The following is a 25,485-nucleotide window of genomic DNA, read 5'->3' as shown; positions in this document are numbered from 1 at the left end:
ATGTTATTATTGAAATGCACTCGATTACAGCCATACACAATCATTGCGCAACATTAGTCATACTCGTTCGATGAATACAATGGAGTACACGCGGCCTGAACCAGGTCATCGTTATCAAATACACCATGGTTTATTTATCAGGTGTTCTGCATCAACGGTTGTGCGGCAAGTATTTAAATTGCCTATTTAGCAGTACCTATTTAGCTATAACTGCTTCTAGTTATCTGGTTTTATTATATGTAAAAGTTACCAATGGTAATTAATGTAATGAGAGATAAACTAATGTCTACTAGTTGCAAAAACAAGTCATTTTCAAGTTTAATTTCTTAACAAAAACGTCTCGCATTTCTTTGTAAGACTTATGGAATAAAACGGCTATAACAATATCATTTCTTAATGAAATAAAAAACCAAATCGATTAGAGGTTGCCAGTGATCAATCACCTATTTATTGGAAAACGTTTCTAACCGAAAATGTTCGCGCTTATAGGTTGTGTGTATATGGGAACATGACAGCTTAACGTACTAATTAGTATGTAACAGTTCGTCGACCTCTTCCGATGACGTGGCCTTCAGACCATCGGCACTGGTGTCCCAGTTCTCGGGCGGTCGCACGAATAACAATCGACAATCACCACGGCAGCAGCTCGTCTGTCATTTGTCAACGGGATTATGGTTATTATTTGTATGTCGAGCTTTGCATACTGGCGACGGTATCCTGTGATCACATACTTGTCTTGATTATTTGTGTAGTCCGTATCACGAGAGATAATAACGGAGTAACCACATTATTGTATTGAATAAGTCTTTAAAATAAAAATATGAGCTATATTTTATTTGAAAAACATGTAGATTTAACACATACTATTAGCACACCTGAAATCAACATTACCAATTATTTTACAACAAAATAGTTTCTATATAATACATTTGTCGAAAGAATATATTATAATAAGTTTGCCAGATTCCATCAACTTGTATTTTGTACTCAACGTACTTTTTCTTTTCCAGCAAACATCCCTATCAACAAAAGTGGCTCAGCGCATGTCGTTCGGCCTGCTGGGCGGGAAGACGGCGGCGCGGTGCGAGTTCGTGCGCATGAAGGGCCCGGCCGGCAAGGGCCACGCGGAGATGGCTGTGTCGCGCCCGCACGCCGCCGGCGCCGACACGCCCAGCTCCGAGCCCGGCGCCTGCGCCACCGACATGTGGGACGACGACTGGGACGACGACCCGGAAGACATGTTCATGTATCGGCACCAGGTAACGACCTCTCTCTCATCTCGGTGTAAAATTAACCTTGAATGGTGTAGATTCAGCTGTGATTTTACAACCGACCGCCTGCCTGACGTCAACCCTCCTAGGAATTGCTATTGTTTAATCCAACAATTCGTTCAAACAATTAGTTCTTATATACTTTTCCTAGTATTACTAGAACCCAGGCCACAAAATGAACTACGTGCATGTGATACTCGGAGTTGCAGGCGTACACGGGCTGCGGTTATCAGTTACCAACAGATAAGACACATGCCTGTTTTCCTGCTTGGTATAGAATATATTCGTTTATTCGCAATAAAAAGTAGTATTTATAAAAAAGTCCACAAAATGTTTTCACTACGAACCTGGTACCCTAGCGTCGCCTGAGCGACCCGAGCGCCAACATCAACAACTACGTGCGCGGCGGCTGGCGCACGCGCGACGCCAAAGACAAGAGCCGCTCCGAGAACGAGGGCCTGGACTCGTTGGGAGGCGCCCTGGCGGAGGTCGAGGCGGGCGACGTCAGGGATGGTGAGTTAACATACTTTTTATCTACATTTTTTAAGCTGGTGAAACCAAAAGACAATCGTTTCCAATGCCTGAATATTCAAAGTAATTTTAAATATTCTTTCCAAATAAAAATATATAATTTATTTGTCAGAATACATTATTACAATCAGGTAGTTACGATAAAAATAGTTTCGGCTAGACTTGAGAATCACATGTTGAATATCAGTATAGGTTGGCTTTGAATATTCTAGCTTCGGATTCTGGAGTTTTGTTGTTCAACAGAGTGTAATCATGTGTTCATTTTGATGTTTTTGCACCTAAATACGATTCAGCTCACCACTAGCTTATGCGTTTATTGTCAATATCATTGAGAAACTACGAGAAACTTAGTTTAAAATATATATACTTTCCTAATATGACTTCCCAAAATTACTAACTTGTCGGTTTATGTAGTTTTTCAAGGTTGTTGACAATAATCGGCTTGTCGTTGTAGTGTCTTGCATGTGATGTAGTTGAGCGCTCGGAGGAAGCCACCGCGTGTCCCGACTCGTGTAGCGATCAGTTTGCTGAGTAGTCCGATGATTTGGCTGAGAAATTGAGGGTCCAGGGTTCCATTTTGTGATGCCGTGCCATATTTTATAAATAAGCATTTGTGTGACGAGTGATACTGTTGCGAGAAATCTGTCACAGAGCTGGTTGGTTAGTGATTTCGTATAATTTAGAATTTACAATAGAGTGAGTCTTTTTCATCATCTCATCTGAAATTTACTGAAATGCTTAAGAATGTATATAATATTACAGTCACAAGATGAACTGGTACGACATTGCAATTGCGACGAAACTTTGTTTTGTAGGATGGCTCTTTTCCTATTCTTGACACTCTCCATTCTTCACGTAAAAAAAATAAAAAAAATGAAATCACGTTTTCGAATTAGTTTTATATTGACGGCCAGCTACAATTAGAAATTTCATAACTTCTTTTTGGAATTCTATCAAGCCAACTCTAAAGAGAGAAGAATATGTCGAATAGGGGATAGTCTAATGGGGTGACTGACGCGTTGTTTGTCCGTAGAGGACCGGGGGTCGGCTTCCTCCGCGCGCTGGCGCTGCTGCGGCGGCGCGACGCCCGCAATGCGCGAGGTGTATGCGCGCGCGCAGCCCGACGTGTCGTCGCCCGCCTGTCTGCATCTCGTGTCTCCGCGCCGCGCGCGCCTCGCGAGGAGAGACGCCAGGAGGCCGCCGCCTCTCACCGTCAATAAAAAGTCTGAGAAGACGAAAGAGACGGATTGCGAATGCGAGCTCGCGGCCGACGCGGGCGAGATCGAAGACTGCGATCTGTCGAATCGACCGGAATATTACTTCGGCGCCGATCGCGCGCAGATCACCGTCCGCGGGGAAGAGGAGTTGCCTTACTGCGACGCAGACGTCCAGAACGAGAACCTGCCGGCCGACGAGAGCCTGGAGCTGGGGCGGCTGCGCGCGCGCGCGTACGCGACGCTGCCGCGGCGGCGCGGGCTGGGCGCGCTGCTGTACCGCGGCGGCCGCGCGCCGCCGCGCCGCACTACGCCCGACGGCACCGACATCTACTACTGGTGCGACCTGCGCCGCCGCGGACATGGTACACTTCCATCTTTTCATTATTAAGATAATAGAATAGAAGAGAAACCACCATCGTTTCTCACCTACTTTTTAAATGTTTTTGTAGGTATTCATGTCAAATTTAAAATGTTTCTCGTCCTCAGAACTGGACGACGGCGCGTACAACCCGCTGTGGGCGATGCGCGGGTTCTCGCAGACGTTCCACCTGTGGAAGGAGGGCAAGCGCCAACAGTCCGCGCCGCTCAACGCCTTCCTCACATACGTCACGCTGCCCTGGTGGAGTATTGCCAAAGGTGAGTTCTAAGAAAATAAGGTGAACGAGTGATTTTTTAATATTTATCTAAAAAATTGCCAAGTAATAACTGTGCTTCTCACTGTTTCTCATAATAATTACACTCAAATATACGATATCAATGAAAAATATTTCTATTTCAGATATACTAGATCATCGTGAAGAACCAATCCTAACCTTCTGAGTGCCCATTTCACAAGTAGTCCTGGAGCCAGCTGTGAGTTTCCTTCAGTGTTATACGATTGCAAGGGGCCTTACTTTAAAGTTGCTTCTACGTCGCTATATACCTCTGTAAGATGTCATAAATTGGTATTATAATTCCGAGCCCAATCAAACTTGCAACTTCTAAGTAACGCCTCTGATATACTTCATTCCACAAAAGGAACGATTGAACTCACAGTCCAAGGCTAATCCAACCGACCTGGCACTGACTCGTTGACATATGGACGTTTGAATTATTATTGATTTGGCATAATTCGAAATTAACACGTCGACAGCTGAATACGCATTTTGTATGCGTCGCTAAGCGTGTCAATAAAAAGCACAAAATAAAAATATTTTATTTCAGGTTATAGAGTAAACAAACTGAAGGATATTTTAATTGTTTGGGATACGAAATGATACAGGTTTATTATTTGTAAGTTTTATATTTGTGGGGAAAAAGTCGTGTCAGCGGGTAACGTTTATTGCCTGCCTTCAAGCAAATATAGCTATTGATAAAACTTTTTAATTATGGTAAGGATGGAGGCATATCGGGATCAGTGTTAGCTGAATAAGTATTTACTAATTTGTATGAAAAGTTGACGATAACACATTGGACATCGCATTTTATAAAGATTTGAAGACAAAAATTACGGTCGTTAAAGCACTTTTTTGTTATTGACACTACGAAAGCAAAAATTAAGAAGTTTCAGTAAATTATGAATCAAATATTCATTATAGGCAATAGGGTTTTGGTTCAATTTATTTATGGTATTCTACTCTTATTTTTTTTATAAGTACGTAAAGTTTAAACAGAATAAATAATATTTGTTTGGCCTCGACATTCCACTAGTTAGGCTAACAAATTGTCGTGTGATAATCGTGTGTATGTTTAAGATATTATACCTGTTCTAGTCATTTAGGTTCGAATCAGTTTGTAAGTTCATTATTTTTGTATTGGGTGCGCTTGCTTTGATGAGGCTACTAACGCCATCTAGGTTTGATTGCTGAAAATAGATCTTTTAGATCTAGTCCTGCGTTAGGCCTAAATATAATAAATACGTATTATGTCTAGGTATTATTTAGTTATTTATATTATATTGTTATTATTTAGTTATTTGATTTTGTACTATCTTTTACTTAATCTAAAATACGACTGTTTTTATAAACTATTAAAATATACCTAATATGATTATATCCATTTAACAAGTAAAACTGCATTTATTACTTAATTTTAAATTGCATAGTATTTTATAACTTATAATAAAATATTTTTCTGTCATATTCCAGTAAGTTACTTTGTATTAAATCTTAATAAATGTGAAGTTTAAAATACAACAGATTCAACCAGTCATCAACAGATGGCAGTGCCGATATTTTCCTACAAAATGTTAATAAATGATTGCAGCTGTAACGCATTTGATAGAGGAGGCGTTAAGAGCCATGCCCCATGTTCAATCGTGCTCCATTACGACGTCGCAGTACTTTGTGGTTCCGCTGCTTTCTATAGATTTTGACACTGATTTCGTACGTAGGACGTCGAATCTCCATACCATTTCTGCGTTGTTCTACTTTGTCTTTCGACGGCCGTCAAAACGACGGAGCGTGACTGAGCAATACGTCATGGCTCCTAGTGCTCAGAATAGCAAACTTACCGTGCCTCATTTAATAATAAATATATAATAGTTACAAGTTAGGTAAGTTAGAGGCCCCAGGTGTTGAAAATATTATATTTTTTAAGTCATTGACATTTAGTAAAAAAAATTGACTTCATTAAAATACAGTGCCACTTGATTTTTTTATTTGGAATAACTTATCGTGTAGTAAGTATCCACGAAATATGACCAAAACAATCTACAACACACAGAGCCCTCATAAATTTATAATTTTTATCGTTACTGTATCTTTAAATGTTTGAAAGTGTTATATTGAGTAAACATATCCTCTCAAACTATCGCTGGTTGAGTAGAAGAGATCTCTTCATGGGATAAGTCCGACAATTTATGTGTACCTTTTTGTTGTATATCTAAAAACAGAAAAAATAAGAGGTCGGGAAGCGTTATCAGCATCTCTTCTTGGATATTTACTACGCGACACGAAATATTTATTTACTTGAAATTGGAAGACCTTAATTTAATTTTAAGCTTACAGTGAGACAGACTCCTCTTGTCACTAGTGTTCACTTCAGGCCCGATATGATTTTCCGTGATTTCTCATGCGTCTTCAAAGGTTTCTCAGTGTCGCGGAAATGTCTCTCAGCCCTAAACGTAAGTAACATAAGAACTATGTTGGGAGCCTATATTTGTAAACACTACCTCAGTACATGGCAGTGGTGTAAGGAATCTGGTTAAGGAATTGTATTCTAGTCCAAAAGAAGTCGCAGGCGACTGCGCTGTTTGTAATGTATAGTTTTGACTGAATAAAATATTGCAAGTACATATACATGTTATGATTTATTTCACCAGTAGCAGTTAATTGTTGAATCAACGATTTGCATGAATGGGTGGGAATAGTTTGCATGCAGTGGCTGGTGGCGGAGTCACATAAATTGATATTGAGTAAAGTGTATTGCGAAATATAATATTCAATCGCCATTAAAGGGGACGGTAGACGCTAGATCTCGTTTTATGTTGTTGTTTCATCGTTTTTTCATAAAATATTTCATTTATATTATAGTGTATATTTTTAAACCCCGTCTGTGTATCTGTCTGTGGCATGGTAGCTCTCAAACAAATGAACCGATTTTAGTTTAGTTTTTCGGTGTCATATATAATTTTATCCCGAGTGTTCTTAGCCATGTTTCATGAAAATCTGTTCAGCTGTTCAAAAGTTGTAGCAAAATGAATATTGAAAGCAGGGGGTGTTTCAATTTGTTTAACAAATAAACTTGTTCATAATTATTTTATGAAAAAATTACGAATGAACAGCTTAAAACCAGATCTAGCCTATGCAATGGCCTTAAGACTCAACATTATATTTGACTTGTCTGTAGTAATATATCTATGTACCTAGTCTTAATAGGTCTAATAGAAAATGCATGAAGCCTTTTATTTATTTATTATTTCAGAGTGAGCAAAGACTTAACTGCTGTTAATTTTACAACCCTCACATTAACAGCATTAGTTAACATTAGGACTGTGGTCGTGACGAGCCGCCAGGATGTTGTAATGAACTTAATTGGAAAGTAAATACGTTGAGGCTCGGTGCCGACGAGAAGAAATGCTGCGTTGATTATTAAACATAGTCTTGAAAGAAAATAATGCAAGTAATACACGTACAAAATTTGTTAATTTATAATATTCAACATATAAATTTTGGAGTTTACATTTTAATATCACATTTCAGACATACCTATTGAAATCTTGTGGTAGTGTTCAATAAAAAAAATCCAAATTGATTGATGGTAAGCGTTTACCTGAAACAAGGGAATAACATCGTTATTATTATAAATCTTGTCGCATATAGGTTAGGTATGTATGTATTATTGATGATGTTTGGCAAATTCGTGTTTTCCTAATATTTTTAAATCGACTTCAAGTGAAAAATCTTTTCAAGTTAACGTAAACTTAAAAAAATACATTTCATGTAATGACATCGCGCCGTAGAAGACAGCAACCATTGGGTTTTTGGTGAGTGTTAGCGTGAGCTAATATACAGTGACTATTTAACTGTTTTTGTGTCCTTTGCAAAAAGTTATACTTTTTTGTTTCTTAATTTTTGCCCTAGATATTTGTTGGATTCGCTGATTTCCCATTGTGTTTCTTGTTCTTTATCAAAGTTGAACATCGAACTCGGATGAATTGACAAGTATGCCGAAGGTTTCATCTGACCGCTAAAGAAGCCATGTGTCACCTCGGTATGTTCAACAAGTTGACTGATGTCCTTTCCGCGGCTTGTAGGATCGGAAGTGGATAATAGGACTAGATGGCGCGTGGTAGGGTGGCCCAAACGGTGCTTGATTCGTTTTGGATGTCAAAATATTATGTTCTGGAGATATTTTTATTTGCTCAGGAGGTTGAGCCCTGTGATTGTTTGACAGTTGTAGCATAAGTGAGAAGTGAGGGAAATAGCCACTGCGATTAATGTAGGTCGGTAGAGGCACAAAAGATGAAACCTATTTATAGGGCAATTTGCTATTGCGCGGGTAAACATACCCATCTTTCGGGGCGCAAATTGAACGAGAAATGTGAAGGGAAAATACTGACACGATGTACCGACCCCACATGAATTAGGCAAAATTTAGTGTAGAGGGAATATATGATAAAACAAATAAAGAAGCACTGTAGCTCTGTCTATCGTAGACGTGTGGAAGCACGCGCTCTCCTATCTATACAATACACAGTATGAAGAAGAAGCAGCAGCCTAGTCAGATGTGTGAGTCGGCAGCCCTGCCTGGAGTGGTGGGCGTGCGACGGCACGCGCTAACCGCCGGAAGCCGTCACTTGCTAGGCTCGTCATTGCAGCGCGCGCTCTCCCGCTACACACAGGTAAGAGACACTCTTCTTTCTTCTCGCGAAATTAGGCTTGCCCTTGTGCTTTCTTTCTGCTATGTACTTTTCTGTTAAACTCCTTTTGTGATTGTGAGACACTCGAAGAGATCAAAAGTAGTTTGCGTGTAGTACCTAAGAAGACTACGAATCTAGTCCACAATAAGCCGTTACATTTTTAATAGACCATTTTTCTAGCTAGGATGAACTATTGTTTTTATCTATTCAAAGAAATTGGACCTATATGTATGTAATTAACCTATCATAATATCTTAAATAGGATAGTAAAAAAAGTACGTTGAAATTAGCATCTATTTACACTAAATGCTGACAGTATTTAGTATAAATAGAAAGCTTCGTTTCGAAAAGCAGCATCCCTAAGTTATCGCTGGCCTTGACCCACTAAACGACTGGGTCTGTCGATGTTGCCATAGGTTTTGGTGTCATCAGAACGCTACAGCAAGCTGTAACTTATCTCCATGCATTTCAGTAGACCTCTGACTTGGTTGAAAAATATGTAAAATTAATAAAAAAGAAAAAAAGAGATATTAAAAAAGCTAGGTGTTCTAAGTCTTTTGTTTGTTTGTTGATCTCTGTTAGGCACAAATGGACAAAATTCAATCTTCGTACGTCTTATAAGCATCATGTGTAGCAAAACCGTTATATCAGAACTTATCCGTGCAACTAGAACAAAGTGATGTAAAAACAAAGATATGGTTTTATCGTATTCCCAGTAGTTTAGCAAGCGTCGCATACCGCGCTATCTGACCCGCTGACACGGGACCTCTCGCCCCTTTATCAAACCGGCACTATCGCTCGCTGCGAACGACGGTCCACCCCGTGAGTATTGTTGATCTCTTTTATTCTACTTAAATTATATTTATTTGCATAGAAACAACAAAAAAAATGTTTTCTAGCGGAAGACTATTTTAAATTTTGCCAGCGACAAAAATAACATTCTTTAAACATGTAGAAACCTTAGAATGAGAATGTAGGAAATTTGATTTAAAATAAACTGGAAGTATGTTTTTTTTTCAGAACTAAGCTAGCCGTGGTAATGCACAATATTAAGTTTCTAATTACGCCTTTTTTATTGTTTTCGAAGTTTTTAAATAGGTATTGCTTATACAGCATTCAGTAACGAAAATTATCTTTTGGAAAAGCTTATAAAAGGAGTAATAGGTACTATTTTAAATTTCTATAATACATAGTAATTTTGAATGCAATTCTATTTCTTATATTTTTGTATTCTTACTCTTTTCCCAGATGAGTGTATAACTTCACCCAAGAAATGTGGCGTAACTTAGCGTTATTGACGCTATGCGCATGCGCGCTCGGGTGCGAGCTGGTGCCTGAAGTAACTGACGCGGCAAAGTCGCCGGGAGACAACTTCTACAGATTGCTGGTCAATGGTGATGTGGAGAGATATGCGCCAGGGGAGAGATACGTTGGTAAGAGCATTTGTTTTCAGTAGCTTCCATGATAATCACAAAATAAAATGCTTCAAGAGTATTTTAAAATTTACTCTACCCGTACATAATTACATCCAGATATAGTATGAGTCCCATCAATATAAAGTTCATTGCCAATCTTATCCTAGACTACAACAAGAGATATCTCGAACATTTATTTGAATCTGATCCCATTCCCAGTGACGCTAGTCGGCTCGCGCACGCACGACGTGGTCCAGAAGTTCACGCGCTTCATGATAACGGCCTCGCCCCTGGACCCCGCGGCGCCGCGCGCGGGCTCGCGCCAGGGCCAGTTCCAGCTGTTCGCGGACACGCTGTCGCGGTTCGAGGACTCGTGCGTCAACACCGTGGTGGAGGCGGACGACCTGCCCAAGACCGAGGTGCAGGTCATGTGGAAGGCGCCACCTAGCGGCTCCGGATGCGTGCTACTCAAGTAAGAGTTTTGTTTCGTGCTGATCTTTTTTTCCGGCTTGATTAATTTGATAGAATTAGCTATCTACAAGTGTCTAGTAGAAATGCAAGTTCGTTTTTTAAAGTGGAAATATAACCATGTTTTGCTTGAACATTTTTTGTTTTTGTTATTTCCAGAGCCATGGTATACGAGAACCAGAGCCGCTGGTTCGCGGAAGACGGTCAGCTGACGCGCCGGATTTGTGAAGACACTTCCCTCTCAGCTTCCGACTGCTGCGCCTGCGACGACGCCAAATATAGGGTACGTGTTACACTGAGAGTAAGAGTGTTGGTCAATAGTAGTGTTTCTAGCTACCAAGCCTAAACTATATTATACTACTTTTGATACTAAAGGGAAGACTGAAGATGCTATTAGAAATTTGAGCATTAGTTTTGTGTTATATTTGGAAAAATATTTTAATTCGAATGTAATGAGCGTATACATGTAATCTATAAAAATAAAACTAAATAAATAAAATAATAATTATGAAGGTAAAAACAAAATTATTCTAACTTTAACTTGCGTGAAAAGTGTTTGTGAAATTATCATAATTATCAAACGCCTTTAGATGGTGTTCGAAGGGCTGTGGTCTGCGCAGACGCACCCGAAGGACTTCCCAGTGCAGGCGCTGTGGCTGACGCACTTCTCCGACATCATCGGCGCCACGCATCCCAAAAACTTTTCCTTTTGGGGCCCGGGGGAGATCGCCACTGATGGCTTTAGGTAAAGCCTTTTTTTACCTATCTATACAATTGACGTGATATCTATTTATTTATTTTCTGAATATTTCATATTTTAAAGCGTAAGATTTTGAACGTATAGTGAAGTGTAAAGGTACCACAGGACCAATGTATTATTGATGACAAAGGAACCCCATAGATATAGATTTATTCGAAGTTCGTTTAGTTTAATTTACGTCCTTACTACAGACTTAGTGGTCCTTACCGAAATTGTGTTTGAAATTTTTAAATACCTGAGTATAAAAAATGTGTTTTATATCGATAGATTTAAATATATCTCTCTTCCTCGCGTGTTCTATAAACCTAAACATGAACCTTCTGTCCTGACAGCAACCATATTTTGGAATGTTATATTTGACATATCAGTTATCAAAGCTATGTATTCCTTAGTCGCCTTATACGATATTCACTGGAGGATATATAGAGTGGTCACATTCTACTACATCGTCTACTTTTAGAATGTTAGCGGAGTGGGGTTCGGTCCAGCTGCTAGAGCGGGAGCTGAGACAGCAGGGCAAGAAGCTGCGGTCCATCATCAAGGCGCCGGGGCTGTGGTACCCGCACGTCAACTCCAACACTTCCGCCGTGTTTACCGTCGACAGGAAGCGACATCTCGTATCACTCGCCTCCATGTTCGGTAACTTTGTCGTCAATACAATAAACCCTGTATTCGATTTGTTTCCATTGTGGTACACCGTGATTTGTAACACTGCTACGCAGCGGGAATTTATCCCAATTATAAAGTATCCATATTAATATTATGAATGCGGAAGTCTGTCTGTTCTCTTTCACGGCTAAATCGTTGGATCTATTTTTCACATTTATTGTGCATGTAATGTTTCAAAAATCAACCCCCAAATGACAATAGGGATGAAAACTTGTATAAAAATCATGTCTGCTCCGCTTTCGCGAGAAATTCACGCGAGCGAAGCAGCTAGTATAAAGTGTAGTAAATATAGTTAGTTCCGCAGGTCCGTCCCCGGACTGGGTGGTGGGCGTGAGCGGGCTGCAGCTGTGCCGCGCCGACTGCTCCTGGCAGCGCCGCCTCGCGCTCGACCTGTTCCCGCACGACGCGGGCACCGACAGCGGCGTCAGCTACATGGTGACTTGTAGAAATTCATTCGCGTGACTCAGTGGGTGATCGGTGATGGGTGACGTCAGGGCTGACGACTCTATATCGTCCAGAAAGTCGATCCTTAGCTATGAGAAATAAGACTACAAGTATTTAGTCCTCTATGTTTATTCAATTAAAAATTGACCCGGGCGGATGAAAGCATAAATTATAATATCTTGCTTTAAAATTTGTGTCCATCTAATATTTCATCACCGATTCTATGAGATGACTTCATTCCAGTCCCCGAACTCAGAAACATCCCCCCGCGAGAAGATGTACCGCATCACGACCATGTACCCCGAGGACCCCCGCGCCCCCTTCTACGATCCCTCGCGGAAGGAGATGGCCCCCATGGCACGCCTACACCTCATCAGGGAGAAGGTCATCAGCCGGGGCTGTGATGAAGAGACGCTGCAGGCGCTGGTCGTTGAGGACGAGGACGAGGTGCAGGAGACAGCTAAACGTGAGTTATACTACGGAAATCGATTACAGTACAATGCCATTATGTTGTCACAAGCTTTTGCCTGCGGCTATGCCCGCCTGAATTTCTCTGCGACAGCAGAACAGGCATGATTTTCATATCATATAGGTATTCACAAATTTAACCAAAGACTCGCACAAAGAAGAAATATCAATAGCATTTAAGTTTCGCACGCGACAAAAATGCGAATGGCGAATGGGATCCTGGTTGTCGCTCTCGACCGATTCAGTTTGAAGTTAATAAACATTGACCGACTTTTATTGATGCGCGACAGCGGAATGCGCGGTGTCGGACTGGGGCCCGTGGTCGGAGTGCTCGGTGACGTGCGGCAAGGGGCTGCGCATGCGCACGCGCGAGTACCGCTTGCCGCAGAAGGCGCAGATGTTCGCCTGCACGCGGCAGCTCGTCGGCAAGGAGATGTGTGTCGCCGCCGTGCCTGAATGCGAGTGAGTCAATTGTTCTATAATGCCAAACTATTTTTTAAATAATTGTAAACTTAGGCCAACCAATTAGCACTACGCTCTGCCAAATAGCATACGTCGAGTACCACATAGTTTCCTTTTTTTTTTCGACTCATTTGACACTCTCTTCCTTTGAACTTATTTGGTACAAGACAAAACACACTTTTGTAACACTTTTTGGATATTTGATGATATATCGACATGTCATCGTCTAGTGACAGTATTGAAGAAATGTTAACGACACCATGGATTAATATAGATAAATCTTATTTCATTATCCTTATAGGCAGGTGTCATATAAAGCACTATATATTACTCGGAAGAAAGTATGATTCTCGACTCGGGTGATTAACGCCCTTGACTACGTCTCGGGCTTAACATGTCACCCTCTTCGGAATCCGTTACTTTCTTGCCTTGGTGTACAATGTGTACTACCTCTAATATTGATGTGATTGTTGCATCAGGGGCGGCGCGGCCCCCTCGCCGGCGCTGGACAGCGAGGACGTGGACGCCGTGTGCCGCACGAGCGAGTGGGGGCCCTGGAGCGAGTGCTCAGTCTCGTGCGGCGTCGGCGTCAGCACGCGCCGCCGCCACTTCCTCGACCACATGGGGCTCAAGAAGTGCCCGCTGGTCAGCGTCGGTCAGTGCTCTACACTCGTGAGACTATGTTCTCCCAGTCACATTTTGTTATACAGGCAAACAGGCATTCAGTCGACCAGATGGTGCGTGGTCACCGTAGAATATGGAAGCTGGCAACACGGGACTTACGGTGTTATTTTATTCTATTAGTATGTTGAGAAGCCTTGCACCTTCATGTGTTTCATGTTGGGTTAAATGTACAGATATGATTATATATGTAAGATTATTTATTTAACTACAGATACTACTGTATTGCATGGACTATTGGGTAGTCTGTATAAAATTGCATCGTCAACGTACGTTATAAAATGACGTTACGTCATCTCCCCTTTGTTGCAACTGTGATAGAATGTCCAATGACATCAGTATTCATTTCCATCCCCCCAGAGGAGAACCGCAAGTGCATGGAGCCTCAGTGCACGGAGCAGGAGCTGGACATCTCCGACCCCGCCTGCCCCACCACCGACTGGGCCGGCTGGTCTCCGTGCTCCGCCTCCTGCGGCCGCGGCGTCAGGTGAGAATCCATCATTCATACAGCTAACCGGAGCTTCGCACCTCTTGGCTTTGTCTACCGCGTAGGAAATATAGAAGTGATACTATATGTGTCTAGATATACTAGACCTTCACACCTAACATAAACTCTCTTTGGAAATGTTGTCTATAAGCAACACTATCATTTAGTTGCCTCGTACGACATGCGCAGGAGGATATATATCTGTGATCAAAATAGTTTCTTTTTTTATATTTTTATTCAAAAATATGTATTATGAATTTTCTAGCGCTGTCGTTGTCAGTTCTCAAACTCCAACCGGTGATCTCACACTTTGTTTTTAAGGTTTAGATCATGCATGCAAAAAGTATCATGCCCACGTCTTGTTTGACCTTATGTCAACATTACTTCATTGTAATTATATTATCTGTGTCTTACATGAACTTTTCACGGTTCCTTCTTCAGCCAAAAGTTCGAGAGTCCAAGGTCCTGTTTTTATACCACTTCGGTCAGACTTGGGCATTCATAATTGTCAGACAAGTGTCACACATATCCTCCTTGACGACTCCTTAAAAAGTTTTGTTTATTTTCCTATAATTCGCAGGTTCCGTACTCGCCTCTTACTGGTGCCACCGGAACAACAACAGGAATGCTCGTCGAAGGTGGAGTTGATGCAGCAGCGACCGTGCCGGGAGAAGGACGACTGTTCCATAGACATGCTGACTGCCAAGCGTGAGTCTGATTGTTTGACTTTATTGACCATGTTGATAGATAGTTAGCTCTCCTCTATTTCACACGCGAGTGCAGGCTTCCTCACGATGTTTACCTTCACTGGAGGGTACATCAAATTTGGTGTGATACAAGAATAGATACTTTAAACTTTGTTCTAGGTCTGGACGCTTTCGGTCACATGCGGACTGACATAGCGCCGTTGGTTTTATAATTATGTAGTTTTATTTGTTTATGTAATCTTTATTATATAATATGTGAAGGTACAGACGAAGCGGAGTAGATCTTATAAGTGAGTATTTATTTATTCATTTATTCAAACTATCTACCCGTATGGTACAAGGGGCGGAATTAAAGCTAAAAGCATTCTCTATCGTATAAGGACTAAGGTAAGGTTAAGTCAACATTATGTTAATTTTGCTTAAATATTATGCCAATTAAGACAATATTTGTGTGACACAATATAACTACCTAATTATTTCATGTGAATACATATATTTCACATGTTGTTGTGACTACTTAGTGACGTAGTTAATAAGTGAAGGGCTCGTGTTAACTGAAACTGGAAATATACTATAAATCATCGAAAACAATAATTTCCATGAATCCTCGAATGTGACAAAAATGACAATCAAGATGATTGATAACTTGTACTTATTTATTGTTTCAGCCTGTCTTAGAAATGTTTGTGCATTTGATGCTAGCTCTCCTAGAACAACATCTATGTATGTATAAATCCAACAAAACAAAACATGTTTGGTTGGATAATCCACAGTAATGGATTATCGAAACAATATGACAATGAATTGGTGTAGTGTTTGTTTAGTTATTTGTGTTACATCAATCTACTGCTACATTCCCCCATTTTGTGATTTTATATAGATGGCGCACCCAAGTTCGGCTCTGAACGAAGGAACTTCTCATAGGATTACTGTCCAGAGAAAATCCCTGACGACAGTAAACCTAGTTTCAAAAATGAAAGTACTCAAAAAGTTTTTAAGAACCTTTTGTTCAGGCATCTGCATGGAGGAGCCGTCGCAGGGCCCCTGCCGCGGTTTGTACCAGCGCTGGGCGTTTGTAGCCGCGAAGGGCATGTGCGCGCCCTTCTCCTACGGCGGCTGCCGCGGCAACCAGAACAACTTCCTCACGCAAGACGACTGCCTCAACACCTGCTCTGTGGTGCTCGGTAACTCGACTAAACTAATACATAAAAAGTCAAAGTTGAACCATTTATTCAGAAATAAGACCTTCACAGACTTATTATTTCTCAAAAAGCTACCAACTACTGGCATTATGGAACGAGAACTACTGAGAAGAAATGCCGAAAGAAACTCATTGAAACAGTGTTGGTCCCTAAACATGTCCGTTTAAAGCTTATATAAGGCTACAAACACATTCATAAAAATAAATAAACAAAAACTAGAAAGGCTCGATAAGAAAAAAGTGATTTTCTATAATGTTATTTTCGCTAAAGTGAAAAGGACAACCGGACATGTGTAACTATGATGAAGCTCAAAGTTGGCAATTAAGTTCATAATGCTCTTTCTGCGTCATGATTTTAATAATGATTAACATGTTCATAATAATTCGAACATAAGTTTTGATGGGTTTCAAGCAGAATAATGAATGAAGTCATTAAACATTAACGACCTTTCCGTAGTTAAGCGAAGTGGTGTGTCTGTTGTAAATATTACGTCGCCCATCTTGGAAAATGTTTTCCTTCATTCCATGGTAAACTTTAACCCTTTGCTGGAAGATATCAGAAAAAGTTTAAACCTTATATAATATAGGCATAAGGTTCAATATGATAGAAATATAGATATACTACACTACTTATAATATTTCTTAAAAGTGGTTAAGTTGATGAAATCAAGGCTTTCTTTGCTTTCAAAATCACAAGTAAATACGGGCGACACGAGTGGTAAATAAAGTATCATATACTTGTGTGTTTGTTTGGCTGTGTGTTCTATATGACAATAAATATACCGTTTTAATTGTAATCATGCTAGACACGTTAATAAATTGTAGTAAAGTTATACCAAACACATGACGGTTTCAAACGACCAATGTTTTTTATGCCCCGGAAGGGCATAGTATTCCTACTTTATCGAGTGCAAACGATCTAATGCGGGGGCGAGCCGGGTGAGATCACTATGTCGTCACCGGGTAGCGACCCCTACAGACTGAGCACTCAACCCCCTACAAGGGTACAAGGCTATACGCGTGAGATCCAAAAATAGTAAGGAGAGTTGGGCCTTCAATTCAAACACTTACCATAAATATTATATGTTATTGTGTGCAATCTATCAGAAGACGCGTTGAAATGGGGTCCCCGGTGTCCGTTTTACAACAGATCATTGACATTGTCAATAATCTGATAATTAATGATATTCAATTTCAGTTATATACATTTTAAACTATAAATAATTCAATTACTTGACTCAGATATCTACACCCGTCCCTTATTGACATAGATGAAAAAAAAACTCATGCTCTTCACAAATCATCATGGAATGATGAACAGAAATTGTGAAGTTTAACAAGAAATATTACACCTGCAAGCGTCTACGTTGAATAGCTTTTACACATTACAAGCTCATAATATAAATTTACTATCTCACCCATCGGATTCACGGCCGTCTATCACCGGATGGAAACCAGGCGAGTCCATAAAACGTGAAGTGTGTTAGGGGTTAACTGCGCCATATTTAACAGCTTTTGATACTCTTTTGGTTGCACACATGTGGTTATCTTGCTATAATGATTATAGAATGAAACGAGGAATTTAAAGTTTTATATTATGATAGTTTAATATATCGCTTACTGGCGGCCCGTCTCGGGTGAAACCATACTAAATGATACACAAACCTTCCTCTTGAACCACTATCTATTTAAAACTTGCATGAAAATCTGTTGCGTAATTTTAAAGATCTAAGCATACATAGGGACAGACAGACAGAGGGAAGCTTGTTTTATACTGCGTAGTGATGATGTAAACTTATTAGATCAGCATTCAAAATATAAGAAAAGAACGTCGGTTGTAAAGTCAAAAAATTTCGTTGTTATGATACGTACACATCTTTTCAGAAAAGGGTGTGTGAAAATGCCCCCAGCTTTTCTGTAAATCTGAATTTCGTTCGGACATTGTTCTGTAATCGCTACAGTTCCCTATATTATCTGTCCACGTTGTTGAAGACATTCAGTCGTGATGTGTTTAGCATGTAATCTGCGCTGGCGTAGCGCCAACAGCTGTCTGCAATGAACTGATCCATCACAGCGTGTCGCTGCCCGGCCGACTGCCGCGCGCCGCCGCCGGAACAAATCAATTTGCATCACTGACTGTCTAATGTAAGGTTCACGGTCTTTTGTGTAGTGTATACGTTTTGTTTATATTCTTGATCAGTGAAAAATTGTCTCTTTTTTTCTCATTCAATTGACTACTGTATTATACAATACGAATGCTGCAGCTGTGTCTGGCTATAGTTGTGATAATCTATGTTTATATCTAAAATCAGGAATATTTTTTAATGAATTACATCGGCCCAAACACGAGTTGCGTTGATGTCATAATGATTATAATATTGTCAGATTTGCAACGCATTTTAAACTATTGCAAATCTGATTTAACTGGCCAATTTCAGGATATTTGAAACCAAATAAAAGTTTGTAAAAACAAACTTAAGAAATAATAAGAATAATTATCAAAAAGTTTACATGCACATAAATCTAGCGATCCTATACCAGGCTAGGCTTGTATTAGCATTTGTGGTAACATTACTACAAAACAAAATTGGCGCGACACGTTATAATTTATTTTAGTATAAATAAGTCATTTCACTGTTTCGACCTTTCCAATTCAAAATAGTAAAGTTTCGTCCACATTCGTTACACGATCAATCGGATGCCCCAATTTCCCTGATGACCTAACAGGCGCAGTGGGCTAAGGGCACGCTCCCCAAACACACGTGCTATGACGTCATATCGATAGTTGATGTCACGGTGGCGCAACTTGCACTCGGGAAGTTTTTGCTAAGGAAGGACAGAGGTCCTGTAGCAGGGACATTTTATCGAAATAAAACAGTTTCGAAGATGTATAGTAGCTACGAAAACAATGATTGATTAATCCGGAGCAAAGCTCCCGGCAGAATGTTGAGTTTTGAATACATAGATAAGGTGTTTAAATTGAATTGTTATGTCAGACATGCTTTTTAACTTATTTTTTAATTAAGTTCAATTCCCGCTCGATTCCAGATTTTTTCATCTCATTATTATTTTCAAAAATGTAGTTATTATTAACTATAACTTTCCAAATTAAAACAGGCAATTGCAACTCGCGTCTCACTAATAAGTATCATGGTGTTGGCACCATGAATAAATAAAATGAAAGGATAATTATAATTATTGTTCAGGATTGATATTGCACTGGCAACCAACAAAAAAAAAGTTTATTTTTGCATTCCTTAATTTAAAATATTTTTTCACAATGACATATACAAGGATTCCCGCCGATTGATTTTAATATGAAAATTGACAAATTTGTTATTTTTGTTGTAAAAACCAAAAAGGCAATATAATTTCATTGAATGACTGCTACATCTTCCTTTTATTTTTTGCTGACCAAAGATTTTGGCCAATTATTCTTTAATATGAATAAATTGAAATTAAATGTTTTTTTTTTAAGTCAGTAGGTATGACAATTGTGTTGGTTTCAGGAGGCGGGTCGGTCTCGGTGCCGGCGCCGGCCGCGGCGTCGCCGCCGGCGGTCAGCTCCAACTACCCTGGCCTGAGCGTCAGCTCCGTGGTGGCTGTGCCGGCTAGCATTGCCGGTAAATACTTCATACTTGATTCCTTTCGGATCCTAGGTTTCGACGTTTCGGGCGAGGTGGAAACCGAATACACTCAGATGAGAGAGAAAGACAAATACGCACGACTTAGCGCAGTATTAGAGAAGTTAGTAAGTACAAAGAAGGGGTACCCAGAAAAGGCATGAAGAACATATCCCAAATATATTGGCAAATTCTTCAGATTGGCATTTGGAAATCGTTCATAGTCATCAGTCATTCCGATTGCCCCAGTATTCCTAAGTCCTTGGAAGTTCTTATTAAACGTTCAAATTTCATATCAGTATTTTAAATCATTTTGTTTTTTTAACTTATCAGATGTTATAAAATGTGTTTGTGTGTCAGGTCCGACTTTGTCCAACCCTGGCGACTGTCAGATGAGCCCGTGGAGCACCTGGAGCCGCTGCAGCGTGTCGTGCGGCCTCGGCTACCAGGAGCAGACCAGGACTGTGCTGGTCAGTACTATTGTTATAGCCCGATGAGTAACGATCATTACGTTTTTAAAACCATATATCTGTGTATATTCAAAAGCACTGCACTAATAGACTTGCCACGGGTCAGAATAAGGGTTCTGAGACACCCCCAGGGGAAGCTTTTAGTGGTGCCTTGGGGCCCCAGGGGTAGCTTTCAGGGGTGCCTTGGGACCGGAATGGAACTGATGAATGAATCCTGAGACAATTTTGTTTTGTCCGCGAATAGAGTAAGGGCTGAACATTTGTAGAAATATGAACGCAGCTACAAACAACCATAAACATGGAACGTTGGAAAAGTTGGAACGCATTCCTTGTCACTATTTAAAAAATATAGAACTACGCCATTTTATCGTTTTACAAAGCTCGGTCTTTTATTCTAGTTTAGCTCGCATTTCCACCTTAATCTATCAGTTTTATTAGGTTATGGGTCCAGCACGCTTCCACTGCGCATTGTTACAAATTAAAAGAAAACCTACTGGAGCCTAGTTAGCACAAATCCTGATTGAGGGGCATCTTTGAAACTCCTCGACGCTCACGTGCCTCATTCACAAACAATGAGGAAAGGTAATACAAAAGCAATAGGAAAATGACCTCGTTTTCCTGCTTTTTCCTGTCCGCGTGATGTTATTTATTATGCCATTAATAACAAGTAATAATTTTAACATAAAAAATATAACTTGCTCGTCAATTTGTAGTTAAATGGCAAACAACATCCTTCAATATTTTCATAGATATACTTTTCATCTATTTGATTTCTCGCTTGAACAAAGAGCATCATATAAATATATACATAAATCTGTAATCTTGATACTAACTTTTCGAATTAGTATTAAAAACATCCAAGATCCTGAACATTTTTGGCATAAAAAACAATTAATGTCATGTAGAATATTCAAAAGAATAGAGTGTGTTGTCAATGGAGATGTTAAGCACGAACAAGATGGCAACAAAATAATAATTATGCAAACGCTACGCAGCGGAGCACGTGTTATGGCGGCCATAACGCCGAGACACACTGTAGCCAGCAGTTAGTGCGACCATTAATTTGCGCGACACTACATAGAATCCTAATTAATTCTATTGTATGTATTCTGGACCGCTAACAACAGAGATGTTGCCGGATATTTTGTACTATAAATACCTGTTATTATCGTTAATATAATGTTTACAAGCTTTTGTTTAGCTTCAGTCCCGTCTGTCTGTCGCGATTAAATCTTGCCAGTTAAAATGTAACTTACTTCCACACCAAGATTGTGACCTAGACTTAGACCTAGATATTTGAAACTGGTAATTATGATAGCGCTGTTACTTATCGTTTTACGCTATATCATATAATGCAAGTGTATCTTTGTTGTGAGGTGGACTGCTTAGCTGTGTCACTTCAGTTTGATAACACAAATATAGCAATACTCTCTTGGAGTTTAATCCGGCAATTTTATTTTGTAGAAATAAATAAATGGTTCAGTCGTCAAGGATGATATGCGTGCCAATGGTCTGACAACTAATGGAGACTAAAAAGTAGGAAAGCCAACCCTGGGCTCCGACGCTCAACGGCAAAAACAAAACATGAGATGAGAGTGAGAAAAATAAAGTTAGGTCATCTATGCGCTGCCTGTCAGTTACTGTCAGTTACGGAAGAGTTTTATAAATTTAAGGAATTTAATTAGAGTTGGTAGACGATAATATACCCTGTATTTTTGCCGGATACTCGGGAAAACCCAACGTGTACACAGAGTATCGATGTAAAACTTACTGTATTCGACAGAGGCCATGGTACTCTTTGTACGAAGAAATATCTGCTACTTAAATCTAGCATCGGAGGGTGAGGTACCTGAAAAGAAAAGATTGTCTTATGAAGTAATTTCTAACAATGTGTTGTGAAGTTACGTGAAAAGGACGTTTCATTGGAGCGCGTTCCTTGGGTTTCGTTCTCGGTTGTGACGCCGCGAAGCGCTTACATTTAAGACACGACTTTTACGACCTACCGACATCTAGTGGCAAGTAGTCAAAGACACTAGTGAATTAAACTTGCATTCAGAGTGCAGGTTTCCTTACGCTGTTTTCCTTTACCGGAAGCAAAATAGAATTTCACTACAAACTCATTACGAGGACAAGTTCGCCTGTACAGTACTGACGCTCATTACAACTCGACTCATTAACACAGGACAATAGGGTCAAATATGTCCAGATTGTAATTCATTAAATTATCACATGTCAAGTTCAAATCAGCACTATACCGGGGCAAGGGCAAGACAGACGACGTTCCAGTCTTCAATTGTCCAAATTGCTGTAATGTAAATCGTCAAGACCGAACGCTATCGCGCGAGATCAATGTCAGATGTGGGCGTATACGATCATTAGCCTATTTTATTAAACACAGGTTTTAGACGTTGTGTTTACTTAATAGACAATTGCCTTGGAGTGTTGCGTCATCATAATGTATTGAAATTGTAACAATCAGGTTCCCAACATCGCAAACTATCAGAGTATAGATTTATAACTCCTTCTAAACTCGTTAACAGGTCTTCATTAACGTCCTGTTACTTATTATCTAATGTTAGTTATAAGTATTTTAATGTAATCGAGTTCCTTAATATCATAATCCTAGGATATAAGAAAAATATTAATAATTAAATGCACAAAAATACATCTTGGTTATTTTAACAAATAAAATACAACACAACGTAAATAGGTCAAACAGTCCTCCGTGGAATACGTGTAGTAAGCCGACTCAACATTTCTAACATTCCTCTCACGAATGCCCCGAGAGGGTTAGGAGTGCTTATGAGAAATGGAGTGAAGAAATGGCGAGTGGCTCGCTCTAGACCTTAAATACATAATTCTTTTTGAAAAACCATTAATATTGCGGTTATACATCGTCAGTTGTCGACTATTGTCAGTTTTATGAAACTGTGGTAACACGTTTGTTGCAGTCGGAGGCAGCCCCGGGCGCCGCGCCCTGTCCGCAGCGCCGCTCGCGACGCCGCCGCTGCACGAGGCACTGCTAACAGTGCGTGACGTCACCACAACACGTCTAACATTATCATGAACATGAACTTAGAATGAACTATAAAACTAAAAATATACGGGCGGAGCGTCAAAGGGCTACCTAATATTGGTTATCGTAAATATCGTTATTCCAAATTTTCAACTCCCTGCTTCTGTCAGAAATCTCAAATTTATACAAAGTCGTAACAGACTTGTTTAAAATTTCCTATATACCAAATAGTGCCAAAGATCGATAAATACTCGAGTAAGCGATACTTAGTTAAGTCGTTAAAGAATACTTCTACTTAAGCGATTAGCATTTCGATGCATTTAGTTTTATATTTTTGTAAGCCATTACTGACAATAAAACAGTTTTAAGCATTATTGTTGTCGTTATTTTAATTTCAGCATAATTATACTCTCCATACTTTATACGGTGGAACGTCATTGTTTCTTAGGAATATAATCCCAAAGCTATATGTAACTTCGCAGTATAAACCTAGGTTTTTATTTTGCTAACTTTATAGTAGCTCTTATTGAGACGTATATGGACTGTGTTTTATCAATATCAGTTTGACTTCTCGTAAGGGAATAATAGAATCATTTAAATATGTACTTTATGGAGTCATAGACCGCAAGTCTTAAACCGCGAGTTGAGATCACCACTCGATTCCGCAATATTCCACATAGGAAAACTTTGCAAATGCCTTTGGAGTGAGTGTATTCCGATAGACGTAGGCGTTACGTGTTTTATTGCTTATTCGGGCATAACGCACACCAACCGAATTTAATGAGAAATCAACTTCCGTAGTATTTGTGTAAACATAAGTACATCAAGTATAGTGTATATCATACTACATAACTCTGTATGAGTACCATATCGATGTATATTCTACGATATTTGTGAATGAATAACAAACTTATCCATTGTCAGACTTGCGTTTCTAAATTTTGGTAACATTTTTGTTGTGGAAACTGAATGTGCGTGTCGCGTCGCAGTCTCTCGCCGCAGACATTGTTTTGCTACAATATGAACGTGATAGAAATTATGATTTGTTTTGATATTGTTAGCAAGAACATAGACAATACCTACATCACATCTGCAGTATGTAATGTGGTTTTAAAAGGACTATAATATAAAAACAAAAGCAATAAAAATATTTGGTAAACATGAGGTGCGTGACAGGAATCCAATCTGGTTCGTGTGACTGATAGTTTCGTGTTGTGAATGTTGTGATGCGTACGCGCATACTATGAGCCGAGTGCGGGTGTACTCATTATATAGAGGAACTTTCATTTCATAACAACTGCCATGACTTCGGCGCCAGGCACTGTGAAATTGAGAAGTATTTGATTGAAAAATACGACTCAACTTTTTTCAGATTAATCCAACTACGTCGATGGCATTAAAAAAAATATTCTTTATCGTTTCCATTTCTTATTTGTAATTGAGACATATTTGATTCACTAGCGATTTTTAATTATTTTACTTCGGTACTTTTACTGGTCGACTTGTAGAAACCAGGGATTGGAGTGTTGAATAGTAATAATCTAATTTTTATTACATTACAAAATGCACGTAGATTATACTCGATTCAGAATAAGTAGCCTCTATGTATTATCATCCTCTGCTTAGGTACAGCGGACGACATTGAAATGCGCTAATTCTGGTCACGGAGCGACGTGACCGTAACGAACGCGAGTCGCATTCTAACTCCAACACATAAACAAACAACTAGTAATCTTAATTGCTTTACAGATTCTATTCCCCGAGCAAACCAATGCCAGGTGTTGAACGTTTTGATTAATGGCATAAATCTAGCTTTTATGGTAGTTTCTAATTCTAGACTTGCAAATTTGTAAACAATCAAACTACCAGCGGATGCTCTAATATCGGAATCTGTGTGTTTAGGAAAGTGGCTATACAAGCGGAAAACGAAATTACTATATAGTGAAGAGGTTTTTACGTGAATATTACTTATTGCATTAAGTCCAAACCACTTCAAACACAAAAACCAAAGACATGTAGGTAAGTACCTATTACATAATAAAGGTCAGGGTCAACCGATCGTCCTGCCCTGAGTGCCAGCAGTAACATTTCAAAAGAACCATCAATATTGAATCATGGGAGCTCACAACTTGCTTGTAACTTTCACAAGCGACAATGTGTCATTCAACGAAACAGTAATTTTATAAATTCGTAATGATTTGTTACATCGCTGACTTTGAATAGTTAAGGTCGTTCTGTAGTCAACAAACGACAT

The 25,485-nt window shown here is 39.6% G+C and overlaps 3 protein-coding genes across 12 annotated transcripts in view; 2 read left to right on the top strand and 1 right to left on the bottom strand.

The window, feature by feature from the left end:
- The window catches only part of LOC128669135 (uncharacterized protein), a 36,790-nt gene extending 32,581 nt beyond the window's left edge, over nt 1-4,209 (top strand). For 2 of the 3 annotated variants that reach the window (XM_053743660.2, XM_053743661.2), the window contains 5 exons: nt 1,011-1,259; nt 1,631-1,784; nt 2,836-3,381; nt 3,506-3,655; nt 3,798-4,209. In XM_053743660.2, the coding sequence (XP_053599635.1) occupies nt 1,011-1,259; nt 1,631-1,784; nt 2,836-3,381; nt 3,506-3,655; nt 3,798-3,838 (1,140 nt within the window). In that variant the 3' untranslated portion in view covers nt 3,839-4,209. The remainder of the gene's footprint in view (nt 1-1,010; nt 1,260-1,630; nt 1,785-2,835; nt 3,382-3,505; nt 3,656-3,797) is intronic. The other variant, XM_053743662.2, reaches the window with a different exon arrangement.
- The window catches only part of LOC128669136 (phosphatidylcholine:ceramide cholinephosphotransferase 2-like), an 82,908-nt gene that overhangs the window by 29,414 nt on the left and 28,009 nt on the right, over nt 1-25,485 (bottom strand). For 4 of the 7 annotated variants that reach the window (XR_008404607.2, XR_008404608.2, XR_008404610.2 and 1 more), the window contains 2 exons: nt 21,987-22,064; nt 4,823-7,270 (listed from right to left, as the gene is read on the bottom strand). The exons of 1 other annotated variant lie outside the window; for it this stretch is intronic. The gene's annotated coding sequence lies outside the window, so the exon portion shown is untranslated. Of the gene's footprint in view, nt 1-4,822; nt 7,271-21,921; nt 22,065-25,485 lie in introns of those variants that run through there. 2 more of the 7 variants (XR_008404609.2, XR_008404612.2) reach the window with 2 other exon arrangements.
- Nucleotides 8,251-23,605, top strand: fat-spondin. Of its 2 annotated transcripts, XM_053743658.1 has the most exons (17): nt 8,251-8,342; nt 9,077-9,182; nt 9,609-9,793; nt 9,995-10,247; nt 10,403-10,526; nt 10,834-10,988; nt 11,464-11,642; nt 11,977-12,107; nt 12,360-12,582; nt 12,875-13,046; nt 13,526-13,701; nt 14,088-14,214; nt 14,795-14,922; nt 15,935-16,105; nt 19,632-19,745; nt 20,106-20,215; nt 23,167-23,605. In XM_053743658.1, exons 3-17 carry the CDS (start codon nt 9,634-9,636, stop codon nt 23,239-23,241), a joined length of 2,298 nt encoding a protein of 765 aa, XP_053599633.1. In that variant the 5' UTR covers nt 8,251-8,342; nt 9,077-9,182; nt 9,609-9,633; the 3' UTR covers nt 23,242-23,605. The 2 variants fall into 2 exon arrangements, with proteins under 2 accessions (XP_053599633.1, XP_053599634.1); XM_053743659.2 differs by lacking the exon at nt 9,077-9,182 and having other exon boundaries at nt 8,271-8,342.

This window comes from Plodia interpunctella, chromosome 4 (genome assembly GCF_027563975.2).
Source record: "Plodia interpunctella isolate USDA-ARS_2022_Savannah chromosome 4, ilPloInte3.2, whole genome shotgun sequence".
In the NCBI taxonomy this organism is placed as follows: Eukaryota; Metazoa; Arthropoda; class Insecta; order Lepidoptera; family Pyralidae; genus Plodia; species Plodia interpunctella.
Note: the sequence above shows the minus strand (reverse complement) of the source record. Positions and strands in the feature narration are given on the sequence as shown.